Raw genomic sequence first — 12,891 nt, 5'->3', positions numbered from 1 at the left:
ACTTTCAAAGCAGAATTACATTCCCATTGTGCGCCAACTGCAGTGTATGATGTACCATTTTCTAGCTGTCTCTTTAATACAATATAAAAAACACAATTAAAAAAATGTCTACGTAAGACCGAATCCAGGCGGTCAGTCACATAAATGTATGTGGAAATCTACAATGGTGTGTTACTAGGTTCCCACCACCAGAGGGCGCCAGCACTCACCTTCTGAAGCTGTTCGAGTGTTGGACCCTGAGTTGAAGAATTCATTGTTAAGTCCCATAAACTGGCTTCACCGCCTGCATGGACCGGAGAGAGAAGGGGGGGGAGGGATAAGAGAGTGTTGGAAAGTCATCCCACTCTATACTGTGGCAGTGAGCAAAAGATTCACAAGCACTGACATTGATTGATGAATGTATTCGTATGCGTCAATGTACCTGATTGCTGTGAAGCTGAGGTATGCATGTCCCACATGGACCCTGTATCTGGCACTGACATTGACCTGTTCACTGAAGGCATCATACCTTGTTCTCCACACCTAGGACACAAAAGCGAGAGACTTGTAAAAACATGGAAACTGCAAGGGAAATGCTTACGAGACAGGGGTTGGAACCGGGAACAGAACCGAAAACCGGAAAAGACTGCCATTTTTTGAGGAACAGAATCAGAACCGGGAACGAAAGTGACCTATACTGTTCCAGAACAGAATTATTTTATTTTAAAAGAATGGGAACAGATTAATAATGTATTTTAGGTTCTGGCCATTTTTTTTTTCAGTCCCACAAAAAGCGTTGCTAGTATGTGTGCGTAGGCAACTTGTCCCTCCTCTTTCAAAGCATAGTCTAGTAGCCTACTGACGTTACAAGTGTGACTCCGAAATAAGGGAGAGAAATGTTTTATTGGAGAAGAATCGATTAAACTTTTCAATGCCAGTTATGTTTTACATTGGCTTTATTAACTACAAAAAAAACGTGTTATTTAAATTATGGTGCTGCTCTGCACACTCAAGCTTGCTAGCTAGCTAGCTGGTCCAATATTAAGCCAACTCTCTGAAGTTCAAACACATTCAAAGTTCATTCATAGAAGCCGCTCCTCCGTAGGTATAATCTGTGGGCCTAATTCAGAATGAAACGATTGCGAAATAAATATAGTTCCAACCCCTCATATCAGCTGCAAGATTATTTTTTTGTTATAGCCTTTTCATTTTGTTACACCTTTATTTGATAAGTGGCTCCACTTTGTTTAGTTCCGATTCCATTGTCCACAAAACGTAATGTGTCATTTTTTTCCTATGGAGGTACCTGTTGATGAGCTGGAATAGCTGCTGCTGCTGCTGGAGCTGCTGATAGAGAGCTGCTGCTGCCAAGTCCTGTTGCTGCTGCTTCTTCAGACGGTCCTGATCCATGTTACCCTGAGAGGAACACACAGGAGAAATACAGGAACAGTCACACACACATGAGATACATACAGGCTACGTGCACAGCTCAATGTCCACACACACACACACACACAAATCTCATAAAACACAGCAAGAGCAAACCCCAAAATTCTCAGCCTCCAGTATCTATGCTGCAGTAGTCTATGTGTCGGGGGGTGGCTAGTGTCAGTCTGTTATATCTGGTGTAATTCTCCTGTCTTATCTGGTGTCCTGTGTGAATTTAAGTATGCTCCCTCTAATTCTCTCTCCCTCCCAGAGGACCATGCCTCAGGACTACCTGGCCTGATGACTCCTGGTTGCTCACAGTCCTCCTCGGTCGTGCTGCTGTTCCAGTTTCAACTGTTCTGCCTGCGGCTATGGAACCCTGACCTGTTTACCGGACGTTCTACCTTGTCCCGGACCTGCTGTTTTGCTTGCTGTTTGGGATTTTAGGCTGGGTATCTGTATCTGTATAAGCACTTTGTGACATCTGCTGATGTAAAAAGGACTTTATGAATACCGTAATTTCCGGACTATAAGCCGCTACTTTTTCCCACGCTTTGAACCTTGCGGCTTATACAATGACGCGGCTAATTTATGGATTTTCCCCGCTTTCACAAGATTCATGCCGCCAAAAAACTGAGCACCGTCACATAATGTGACATAAATCGAGCGCGCTCAAACTTCCCATAATTCTGATTACGGTAGTCATTTTTGTCACCCTCATCATGGCAAAGACACGGAGAAATTGTCACGTTCCTGACCTGTTTTTCCTTTTTCTTGTATTTATTTGGTTGGTCGGGGTGGGTGAGTTGGGGTGGGTTGTCCATGTGTTATTTTTCTATGTCGGGTTGTTTGTGTTCGGCCGGGTATGATTCTCAATCAGAGGCAGCTGTAAATCGTTGTCCCTGATTGAGAATCATACTTAGGCAGCCGGGGTTCACGTGTGTGTTTGTATCTCGTGTCTGTATTCGTGCCACACAGGACTGTTTGTCGGGTCGTTTCTCTTTTGTCATTTTGTTTCGTGAGTGTTCCGTTTATTTTGTTAATAAATAATCATGGACACAAACCACTCCGCATATTCGTCTGATCCTTCTCGCCTCTCCTCCTCGTCCGAGGAGGAGGATTACGACGACCGTTACAGAAATGCATATGATGCAGCTTTCAATTTGAAGGCGATCGATCTGGCTGTTGGAAAAGGAAATAGAGCTGCTGCACGGGAGCTTGGCCTTAATGAGTCGATGATAAAACGTTGGAAACAGCAGCGTGAGAAACTGACTCAGTGCAAAAAGACAACAAAAGCTTTCAGAGGAAAGAAAAGCAGATGGCCCGAACTAGAAAATGAGGCTTGGATGACAAGTGGGGAGAAATCCTTCCCTAAAACGGGCCGCATGCGAAGAGCAACTTATGGTCAAGTCTGCCAGTGGGTCCTGACAGCGTGGAGCATTGTCAAAAAAAAAAAAAAAAATCCACTATCATCAACGGGTTTCGAAAGGCTGGACTGCTGCGTATTGAAGAGGGCAGCATGAGCTCAGCGGGGAATTTGCCTCCGGATGAAAGTGACGAGAGCAACAATGAAAACGATCCAACATCGGATGAAGCAATTCTGAGGCTATTCAACTCCGACACCAAAGGAGATGACTTCAGTGGTTTCAGTGCACAGGAGGAAGATAGTGACCAATTACTTTCTTGGTAGGCTACTGTTTACTGCTATTTTTCAAAATTTGTTACAAGCCGTGTTTCTTTAAAGCCTATTTATTTTTGTTACAAGCCGTGTTTCGTTTAAAGCCCTATTTATTTTTGTTACAAGCCGTGTTTCGTTTAAAGGCCTATTTATTTTTGTTACAAGCCGTGTTTCCTTTAAAGGCCTATTTATTTTTGTTACAAGCCGTGTTTCCTTTAAAGGCTGTGTAAAGTTCATTTGTTTCAATGTACCGGTAGGCACCTGTGGCTTATAGATATGTGCGGCTTATTTATGTACAAAATACATCTTTTTTTTTAATTCAGTGGGTGCGGCTTATATTCAGGTGCGCTTAATAGTCCAGCAATTACGGTACATTCGATTTGATTACATCAACGTCTATTGTACAAATACAAGAATAGATTACTACACTATAAATAAGTAGACGGTAAAGCATTGAGCACTACTCTCAACAGTAGTTGTAGAACAAAAACCACACGGCATACAACACAATAAATCTGGACTCCTCTACATTCCACACACCCCCACGCCATCAACACAGAATAATACTACTACTTTTGTTTTCCCCTCCAGCAAACTCCACATACCATCCTCCCCACCCTATCCCCGGCTGCCTCACTCACAGCAGGACCCCGGGGTGGCAGCGGCTGAGGGCGCGGTGGTGGAGGTCTCACCAGCAGGGGCGGTGGGGAGGGCCCGGGGGCGAAAGGCACGCGCCCCCACATCTTGATGACGTCGCCCAGCGGCTGGAAGCCCTCGTCGCAGCCCCTCTTCACCAGCAGAGACATGGAGAAGTAGCCTGCCTGGAACCACTCATACATCTCCAGCGTGGTGAACGGACCTACGGGGGGGTAGAGGGAGAGTAGTGACACACAAATGAAGGTATAGGAGAAAAGAGGGCGAGAGGGAGGATGTTGTGAGGGGAAAGATGGCGAGAGGGAGGATGTTGTGAGGGGAAAGAGGACGAGAGGGAGGGTGTTGTGAGGGGAAAGAGGGCGAGAGGGAGGATGTTGTGAGGGGAAAGAGGACGAGAGGGAGGGTGTTGTGAGGGGAAAGAGGGCGAGAGGGAGGGTGTTGTGAGGGGAAAGAGGGCGAGAGGGAGGATGTTGTGAGGGGAAAGAGGGCGAGAGGGAGGATGTTGTGAGGGGAAAGAGGGCGAGAGGGAGGATGTTGTGAGGGGAAAGAGGGCGAGAGGGAGGATGTTGTGAGGGGAAAGAGGGTGAGAAGAGATGGCAGACAGGTGAGAGGTGCAAGTTGTTGCCACGGGTATCTGCAATTTCCTGTGTGTGTCACAGGAGGTTGGTGGCACCTTAATTGGGGAGAACGGGCTTGTGGTAATGGCTGGTGCGTAATAAGTGGAATGGTATCAAATACAACAAACATTTGGCTTCCATGCATTTGATGCCATTCGCGCCGTTCCAGCCATTATTGTGAGCCGTCCTCCCCTCAGCAGCCTCCACTGGTGTGTATGGTTTTGTATGTGTACATGTGATTGTGTGCGTCTCCCCACATTTGGCCTATGTGCAAGTGTGTATGTATGTTGCGACTGTGTGCGTGTACCCTGGATCTCTGCCTGGGGGTCCTTGTAGAACCACTTCATGGCAGCGTCGTGGGAGAGGGGCAGGGCGGAGGCTGTGTTTCTGCTCTCCTGCAGCGTCTGGGTAAAACACTCCTCCTCTAGAGATGTGTCCTGCAGGGACGCCACCATCTTCTCTGCTTCCTGCACACAGAGGAAGACAGACAGACGGGGGGGGGGGGGGGGGTCATAAAACACTACATCACTTATCTGGGCTGTACTCTTACCAATGTTTCCTCTGTAATATTACTACATACTGAGACCCGAGTGTTGTTTCGGACCAAACCAAAGAGGACATTCTCAATTGAAGGTGCTTTATAGTCCAGGGTTTCATATGTGTTCAGGAAACCCGTCCCCAGACTAGTAGTGTTCGTACCTGTTGCAGGTGCTTCATGCCCTCGTCGTCCTCGGTGTCACCCCCTGGTGGCGGGGGGAGGTGGGTAGCAGCAGAGGAGGAGGAGACGGAGGGAGGGGGTGAAGGCAGACTGGAGGTGGTGCTGGGGCTCTGTTGGGTGGTGGAGCCCTCTGCTGGTGATCCTTCAGGAACTACTACTACAATAACAGAGCAATAAGTCAGTGGGGAGGAGTGGAAGTTAAAACAGAGAGAGAACATGGCTAGTGTTCACACAATTTCTATCTATAAATGGTGCTTCTTTTTCACAGGTCTTTAAAATTCAAATAATTTAAACGTCATTAAAGAGAGAGAGTAACACAGAACACTAGTACCTTCACTTGGCGTCTTGCTGGCCTTGGCAGGGACAGGAACAGCGAGAGGAGCAGGAGCAGGGAGAGGAGCAGGAAGAGGGTGGCTGTCGGCCATCTGAGAGGCCTCCAGCTCAGCCACTGTGAGGGAGAGCTGGGGCATGGGGGGGTTGAGGCCCAGGGCTGGAGGGGCAGGGGGAGAGGAGGAGGGGGGACTGGTTCTGTTCGTCACCTCCCCGTCACTGGCTGATTCCTTGACGTCAACTAGAGAGAGGAGAGGGTGAGGGGGAAAAAAGGAAAATAGAACGTTATTTTTTTTTTTATTACTTTTAATTATTAGAGATTGAGTTGAAAAACACTCATAAACCTTTGAGATAAAGATATCAATTAAAAAGTAACTAAAGGTAAGAAAGAGTGCAGCTCCCTCACCTCTCTGTCCTCCATTCATGATCCTCTCCATGCCAGACAGGCTCTCTTCCTCCTCCTCTATCCCCTGGAAGTCAAACTCCTCATCCTTTGACAGAGACAGACACAATTAGCTGAAAATGTGTTACTGTCACCCACCAACTGAATTCACAGAATAACTAGACACAGAAAGACAGGCATATGTGTAGACAACCTCCTTGCACACTAACACCCTACCTTGGACAGGGGGAGGAAGGCTCCGGATGCGTCGAAGGTGCCCATTTCTCCGTCCTCTTCATCAGTGCACCACTCAGGCAGTCCGTCTCTGTCGTCATCTAACCCTTCGCTCCCGGCCCGCCTGCGACCTCCGCCGAAGTCAAACTCACACTTCCTGCGACGCCCCTCAACCGGACCGTCGTGCTCCCGCCAGCCTGCAGACCTTGGACCTCCGTCTGAAAGAGAGAGAGAGAGAAATAAAGGGAAAGATAGAGATAAGGTGACATCACTCTGTGCTGTGTGTACGTCTCCAGAAGAGTGTGTGTGTGCGCTACCATCTAATCTACGTGCTCCGGCCAGTCTCCAGCTGCCTCCTGGGTCGGCCCCATCCTCTTCCTCCTGCTCCTCTCTGAGGGTACGCCAGTTCTCACTGTCAGACCGCGTGTAGTCCTTCCTCGGCACCCCCGGCACAGGGACACCCGTCACCTCCTCTAATCCAACACGTACCCCCTCCCTGGCACGTGCAGGCTTCTCAAAACGCCTCTCGCCCCTGGAGGAGGAGGAGGAGAAAACTTGGAAAATAGAAGTTACTCTTACATTTTAAGCCTTACCTTTATCTGAGCCGGGAAGGTCATTTCTGAAAGACGAGTCACTTGGATTAAGGACGCCTTCAACAATTTCAATTAAATCTAAAAATCTCTCCTCCGGTTACTTAGTAACCAATAAGCTTCTCATTCACATCCTAAAATGACTAATCATTTCAGATTTCAAGGCAAATGGGGAACGAGTGAAACAGTAGAGAGAGACAGGGTAGTAACAGAGGCAGTGAGTGTTTACCTGTCATCCCAGCTCTGGCTGCGATAGATCTCTCTGGCTCCGCGGCCGAAGCCCACCTCTCCCTCCTCAATACTTCTTTGGTAGAATCCTCCACTCTCTCCTCGGCCTCGCCCTGGAACAAGAACACACAGAGACACGCTCAAAATCACACTCAAAACAAACTGCCATTTCCTTCACTCTACCAGACCGGACACACTTGAGATTAATTTGCAAACAACGCTGTGCAAGCAAAGGGAGTACATAAGTACTGTGAGTTTAACAAGGTGAGCACATAAGCAAGGCAGTAAGACAGGGACTATTTAGACAGGGCCAAGAGGAATCACAGACGTCAGATGAGATCACAAAAGCTAAACACATAAAAGCAAGCCTGGCTTAAATAAACTGTTTACCTTTTGTGTTGTTATGGCTTGAGCTCAGTGCGCCTTTCATTTGGTTAGAATTCCCCCATAGGCACAGATCTGTGATCAGCTTACCCTCCCTAAATCCTAAAGTAAATATTTGTTTTCCCCCCACAAATGGTTATCTTAGATCAGTGTCTTGAGGGCAACAACACGTGTGTTTCTTCTCACCTCGGCCTCCACCTCGTGTGGTGCCTCTGCCTCGGGCCATGCCCGCTGGGGCGACTCCACCTCCTTTACCCATGAGCCTCATCACAGCCACGCTGTTCACAGACATGGAGAAGTTCCTCTGGTAGAAGAGAACGGAGGAATGTACAGAATGCCAGATGGGTGGGAACAAGTGTGTGTGTGTGCGTGTGTGTGTGTTTCTGACCGACCTGCTCCTCCTCAGTGAGAGGCTCCAGTGCCAGTGGCTGCATGGGCTCATCTTGCAGAATAGCAGCAAACTCCTTATCCTGCATGTCCTCTGGGGCCTGGACACAACAACAAAGAACAAAACAATGTAAACAAACACTACTTCCTATGGGACTGGAATGATCCAACACTCAACTGTACAATTGTAGCATAGACTCTCACACTGGTAGGTCACAACAGGCCAGTTCACACAATTAGGGCAGGTTGCACTGACCCAGATTCAGCCTACTGCCGGACTAAGTGGTAACAGTAGTAGTAGTAGTAGCGGTAGTGGTGTAATAGTAGTGGTAGTAGCGGTGTACTAGTAGTAGTAGTAGTAGTAGCAGCGGAGTAATAGTAGTAGTGGTGTAGTAGCAGCGGAGTAGTAGTAGTAGTAGTAGCAGCGGAGTAGTAGTAGTAGTAGTAGCAGCAGCGGAGTAATAGTAGTAGCAGCAGCGGAGTAATAGTAGTAGTAGTAGCAGCAGCAGCAGCGTAAAGTACTAGTGGTGTAATAGTAGTAGTAGTAGCAGCGGAGTAGTAGTAGTAGTAGTAGTAGCAGCGGAGTAATAGTAGTAGTACTACTAGTAGTAGTAGCAGCAGCGGAGTAATAGTAGTAGCAGCAGCGGAGTAATAGTAGTAGTAGTAGCAGCAGCAGCATAATAGTACTAGTGGTGTAATAGTAGTAGTAGTAGCAGCGGAGTAGTAGTAGTAGTAGCAGCGGAGTAATAGTAGTAGTACTACTAGTAGAGGTATAATAGTAGTAGTAGTAGTAGCAGCGGAGTAGTAGCAGTAGTAGTAGCAGCAGCAGCGTAATAGTACTAGTGGTGTAATAGTAGTAGTAGTAGCAGCGGAGTAATAGCAGTAGTAGTTGTAGTAGCAGCGGAGTAATAGCAGTAGTAGTAGTAGTAGCAGCGGAGTAGTAATAGTAGTAGTAGTAGCAGCAGCAGCGTAATAGTACTAGTGGTGTAATAGTAGTAGTAGTAGTAGTAGCAGCGGAGTAATAGCACTGGTAGTAGCAGCGGAGTAATAGTAGTAGTAGTAGTAGTAGCAGCGGAGTAATAGTAGTAGTAGTAGTAGTAGTAGCAGTGGAGTAATAGCACTGGTAGTAGCAGCGGAGTAATAGTAGTAGTAGTAGTAGTAGTAGCGGAGTAATAGTAGTAGTAGTAGTAGTAGCAGCGGAGTAATAGCACTGGTAGTAGCAGCGGAGTAATAGTAGTAGTAGCAACAGTGATAGTAGTAGTAGTAGCAGCGGAGTAATAGTAGTAGCGGTGTAATAGTAGTAGTAGTAGTAACAGCAGCGTAATAGTACTAGTGGTGTAGTAGCAGCGGAGTAATAGTAGTAGTAGTAGCAGCGGAGTAATAGTAGTAGTAGTAGCAGCGGAGTAGTAGTAGTAGTAGTAGCAGCGGAGTAATAGTAGTAGTAGTAGCAGCGTAATAGTACTAGTGGTGTAATAGTAGTAGCAGCGGAGTAATAATAGCAGTAGTAGCAGCAGCGGAGTAATAGTAATAGTAGTAATAGTAGTAGTAGTAGCAGCGGTGTAATAGTAGCAGTAGCAGCGGAGTAATAGTAGTAGTAGTTGTAGCAGCGGAGTAATAGTAGCAGTAGTAGCAGCAGCGGAGTAATAGTAATAGTAGTAGTAGTAGTAGCAGTAGCAGCATTGTAATAGTAGCAGTAGCGGTGTAATAGTAGTAGTAGCGGTGTAATAGTAGTAGTAGCGGTGTAGTAGTAGTAGTAGCGGTGTAACAGTAGTATTAGTAGTAGTAGCGGTGTAATAGTAGTAGTAGTAGTAGTAGCGGTGTAATAGTAGTAGTGTAGTAGTAGTAGTAGTAGTAGTAGCGGTGTAATAGTAGTAGTAGTACTAGTAGTAGTAGCGGTGTAATAGTAGTAGCAGCGGTGTAATAGTAGTAGTAGTAGCGGTGTAATAGTAGTAGTAGTAGTAGCGGTGTAATAGTAGTAGTAGTAGTAGCGGTGTAATAGTAGTAGTAGTAGTAGCGGTGTAATAGTAGTAGTAGTAGTAGCGGTGTAATAGTAGTAGTAGTAGTATAATAGTAGTAGCGGTGTAATAGTAGTAGTAGTAGTATAATAGTAGTAGCGGTGTAATAGTAGTAGTGGTATAAAATAGCAGTAGTAGTAGTGGTGGTCGTGGTATAATAATAATAGTAGTGGTAGTGTAATAGTAGTAGTGGTGTAATAGTAGTAGCAGCAGCAGCAGTAGTGTATTAGTGGAAGTGTGTGTGTGTGTGTGGTAGTGGTGTAATAGTAGCATCAGTAGTAGTAGTGGTGTAATAGTAGCATCAGTAGTAGTGGTAGTGGTGTAGTAGTAGCATCAGTAGTAGTGGTAGTGGTGTAGTAGTAGCATCAGTAGTAGTGGTAGTGGTGTAGTAATAGCATCAGTAGTAGTGGTAGTGGTGTAGTAGTAGCATCAGTAGTAGTGGTAGTGGTGTAGTAGTAGCATCAGTAGTAGTAGTGGTGTAATAGTAGCATCAGTAGTAGTGGTAGTGGTGTAGTAGTAGCATCAGTAGTAGTGGTAGTGGTGTAGTAATAGCATCAGTAGTAGTGGTAGTGGTGTAGTAGTAGCATCAGTAGTAGTGGTAGTGGTGTAGTAGTAGCATCAGTAGTAGTGGTGTAGTAGTAGCCTCAGTAGTAGTGGTAGTAGCATCAGTAGTAGTAGTAGTGGTGGTGTAGTAGTAGCATCAGTAGTAGTAGTAGTGGTGTAGTAGTAGCATCTTTAGTGGTAGTAGCATCAGTAGTAGTAGTAGTGAATAGTAGCATCAGTAGTAGTAGCATCAGTAGTAGTAGTGGTGTAGTAATAGCATCAGTAGTAGTAGTGGTGTAGTAGTAGCATCAGTAGTAGTAGTAGTGGTGTAGTAGTAGCATCAGTAGTAGTAGTAGTGGTGTAGTAGTAGCATCAGTAGTAGTAGTAGTAGCAGCAGTAGTAGTAGTAGTAGTGAATAGTAGCATCAGTAGTAGTAGTGGTGTAGTAATATCATCAGTAGTAGTAGTGGTGTAGTAGTAGCATTAGTAGTAGTAGTGGTGTAGTAGTAGCATCAGTAGTAGTAGTAGTGGTGTAGTAATAGCATCAGTAGTAGTAGTAGTGGTGAAGTAGTAGCATCAGTAGTAGTAGTAGTGGTGTAGTAGTAGCATCAGTAGTAGTAGTGGTGTAGTAGTAGCATCAGTAGTAGTAGTGTTGTAGTAGTAGCATCAGTAGTAGTAGTAGTAGTGGTGTAGTAGTAGCATCAGTAGTAGTAGTAGTAGTGGTGTAGTAGTAGCATCAGTAGTAGTAGTAGTAGTGGTGTAGTAGTAGCATCAGTAGTAGTAGTAGTAGTGGTGTAGTAGTAGCATCAGTAGTAGTAGTAGTGAATAGTAGCATCAGTAGTAGTAGTGAATAGTAGCATCAGTAGTAGTAGTAGTGGTGTAGTAATATCCTCAGTAGTAGTAGTGGTGTAGTAATATCATCAGTAGTAGTAGTGGTGTAGTAGTAGCATCAGTAGTAGTAGTGGTGTAGTAATAGCATCAGTAGTAGTAGTGGTGTAGTAGTAGCATCAGTAGTAGTAGTGGTGTAGTAATAGCATCAGTAGTAGTAGTGGTGTAGTAGTAGCATCAGTAGTAGTAGTGGTGTAGTAGTAGCATCAGTAGTAGTAGTGGTGTAGTAATAGCATCAGTAGTAGTAGTAGTGGTGTAGTAGTAGCATCAGTAGTAGTAGTGGTGTAGTAGTAGCATCAGTAGTAGTAGTAGTAGTGAATAGTAGCATCAGTAGTAGTAGTGGTGTAGTAATAGCATCAGTAGTAGTAGTGGTGTAGTAGTAGCATCAGTAGTAGTAGTGGTGTAGTAATAGCATCAGTAGTAGTAGTGGTGTAGTAATAGCATCAGTAGTAGTAGTGGTGTAGTAGTAGCATCAGTAGTAGTAGTGGTGTAGTAATAGCATCAGTAGTAGTAGTGGTGTAGTAGTAGCATCAGTAGTAGTAGTGGTGTAGTAATAGCATCAGTAGTAGTAGTGGTGTAGTAGTAGCATCAGTAGTAGTAGCATCAGTAGTAGTAGTGATGAGACTTCATGTTGGTCATTGCAACCACCCATTTCATAAGACTGAGCACCGTGTGGCTTCCTCCTCACCTTGTTCTCTTTGATATAAAGTGCTAACATCTCCTCTCGGCCGTAGCGATACTCGGCCAGCTTGTACTTTGGCATGGCGGGGGAAGGAGGGGGGGACGTCACACTCCCCCCACTGGATAGTGCACGGAGCCTGGGGGAGGAAGGAGGAGGATGAGGGGCACAGGAGGGAGGAGAACAAAGTCAACACACACGCACGATGAAATGGGCTAAATACTAAGACATGTCGTGACGCAAGCAATAGCACTATTGTACAGACATTTGACAGTAGCCCTATTCGGACGGGATACGTTTTACTGGGGAAGCTCAGGTAATGCAATCATGTGCACAAGCATAAATGACCACATCCATCATTTTTGTCTTGCCCGAATCTGCCATGGCAGTAATCTTTACTTGGCAGGAAGGTTGTTATACCAGACCTAAAAACCTAGTGTTTTTCAGCAAACTCCCAGGTCCTCTGATAATACTGATCCCCGTGCGAATCGTCATCCCTGTGTTTTGAGGGATATTACAGAGTTTAACAGGTGCTGCACACAGTTGGGGTAGGAACATGGGAACAAATTGATGCTTAAAACAAAGTGCTATGCACGTAGCCTACAGATGAATGATCTGATTTGTTACATATCAACTTTCCTGGTGCCGTACTTCTCTCTTAAAAGATGAAGTGGACGATATTGTGCCGATGAATTGATAAATTGCAAAATGTCAGTTAATTAAATGTCTGCATAGGTTGCAGGTCATTGTTCACGCATTATTATTTGGACTTTCTCTGAACTAAAGGCCATAAGGTCAACACCAGGCTATCCCTAGACATTTCAACTATCTTCACGCTTGAAGAGCCTCCAGGCTTCCTTCACAACGGTCCATTTTTAACTTAGGAAAATAAATCATTACGGGGCAGTTTGGTCAAACTAATCCAGTCCGAATCGTCCACTGGAAAAACGGACAGGCTGGAGTAATAAATACATAACCAACGTTCTATAGTAATAGTAGTCCAGTGTAAATATGGCTAAAGCCACCACGACAGAAAAAGAAGAAAGAAAAAGGGAAGGAAGAAAAAGGGAAGGAAGAAGGCATGGACGTGTGTGTGTTGCCACACGGAAAGCGAGATCTGAGGAGTGATCTGGGCCCGTATCCACAAAGTGCGTCAGA

At 45.5% G+C, this 12,891-nt stretch overlaps 1 protein-coding gene across 7 annotated transcripts in view; it reads right to left on the bottom strand.

Moving 5' to 3' along the window:
• LOC129865463 (GRB10-interacting GYF protein 1-like) overlaps nucleotides 1-12,891 on the bottom strand; it is a 42,693-nt gene that overhangs the window by 19,444 nt on the left and 10,358 nt on the right. For 5 of the 7 annotated variants that reach the window (XM_055938285.1, XM_055938282.1, XM_055938284.1 and 2 more), the window contains 14 exons: nucleotides 11,743-11,872; nucleotides 7,615-7,710; nucleotides 7,409-7,526; nucleotides 6,840-6,951; nucleotides 6,338-6,552; nucleotides 6,024-6,238; nucleotides 5,811-5,895; nucleotides 5,406-5,645; nucleotides 5,056-5,231; nucleotides 4,664-4,823; nucleotides 3,691-3,944; nucleotides 1,286-1,395; nucleotides 422-522; nucleotides 210-283 (listed from right to left, as the gene is read on the bottom strand). In XM_055938285.1, coding sequence (XP_055794260.1) covers nucleotides 210-283; nucleotides 422-522; nucleotides 1,286-1,395; nucleotides 3,691-3,944; nucleotides 4,664-4,823; nucleotides 5,056-5,231; nucleotides 5,406-5,645; nucleotides 5,811-5,895; nucleotides 6,024-6,238; nucleotides 6,338-6,552; nucleotides 6,840-6,951; nucleotides 7,409-7,526; nucleotides 7,615-7,710; nucleotides 11,743-11,872 — 2,086 coding nt within the window. The remainder of the gene's footprint in view (nucleotides 1-209; nucleotides 284-421; nucleotides 523-1,285; nucleotides 1,396-3,690; nucleotides 3,945-4,663; nucleotides 4,824-5,055; nucleotides 5,232-5,405; nucleotides 5,646-5,810; nucleotides 5,896-6,023; nucleotides 6,239-6,337; nucleotides 6,553-6,839; nucleotides 6,952-7,408; nucleotides 7,527-7,614; nucleotides 7,711-11,742; nucleotides 11,873-12,891) is intronic. The other 2 variants (XM_055938287.1, XM_055938288.1) reach the window with 2 other exon arrangements.

Source organism: Salvelinus fontinalis, chromosome 11, assembly GCF_029448725.1.
Source record: "Salvelinus fontinalis isolate EN_2023a chromosome 11, ASM2944872v1, whole genome shotgun sequence".
NCBI lineage: Eukaryota > Metazoa > Chordata > Actinopteri > Salmoniformes > Salmonidae > Salvelinus > Salvelinus fontinalis.
The sequence above is the reverse complement of the archived record's forward strand: the minus strand, read 5'-3'. Positions and strand labels throughout refer to the sequence as shown.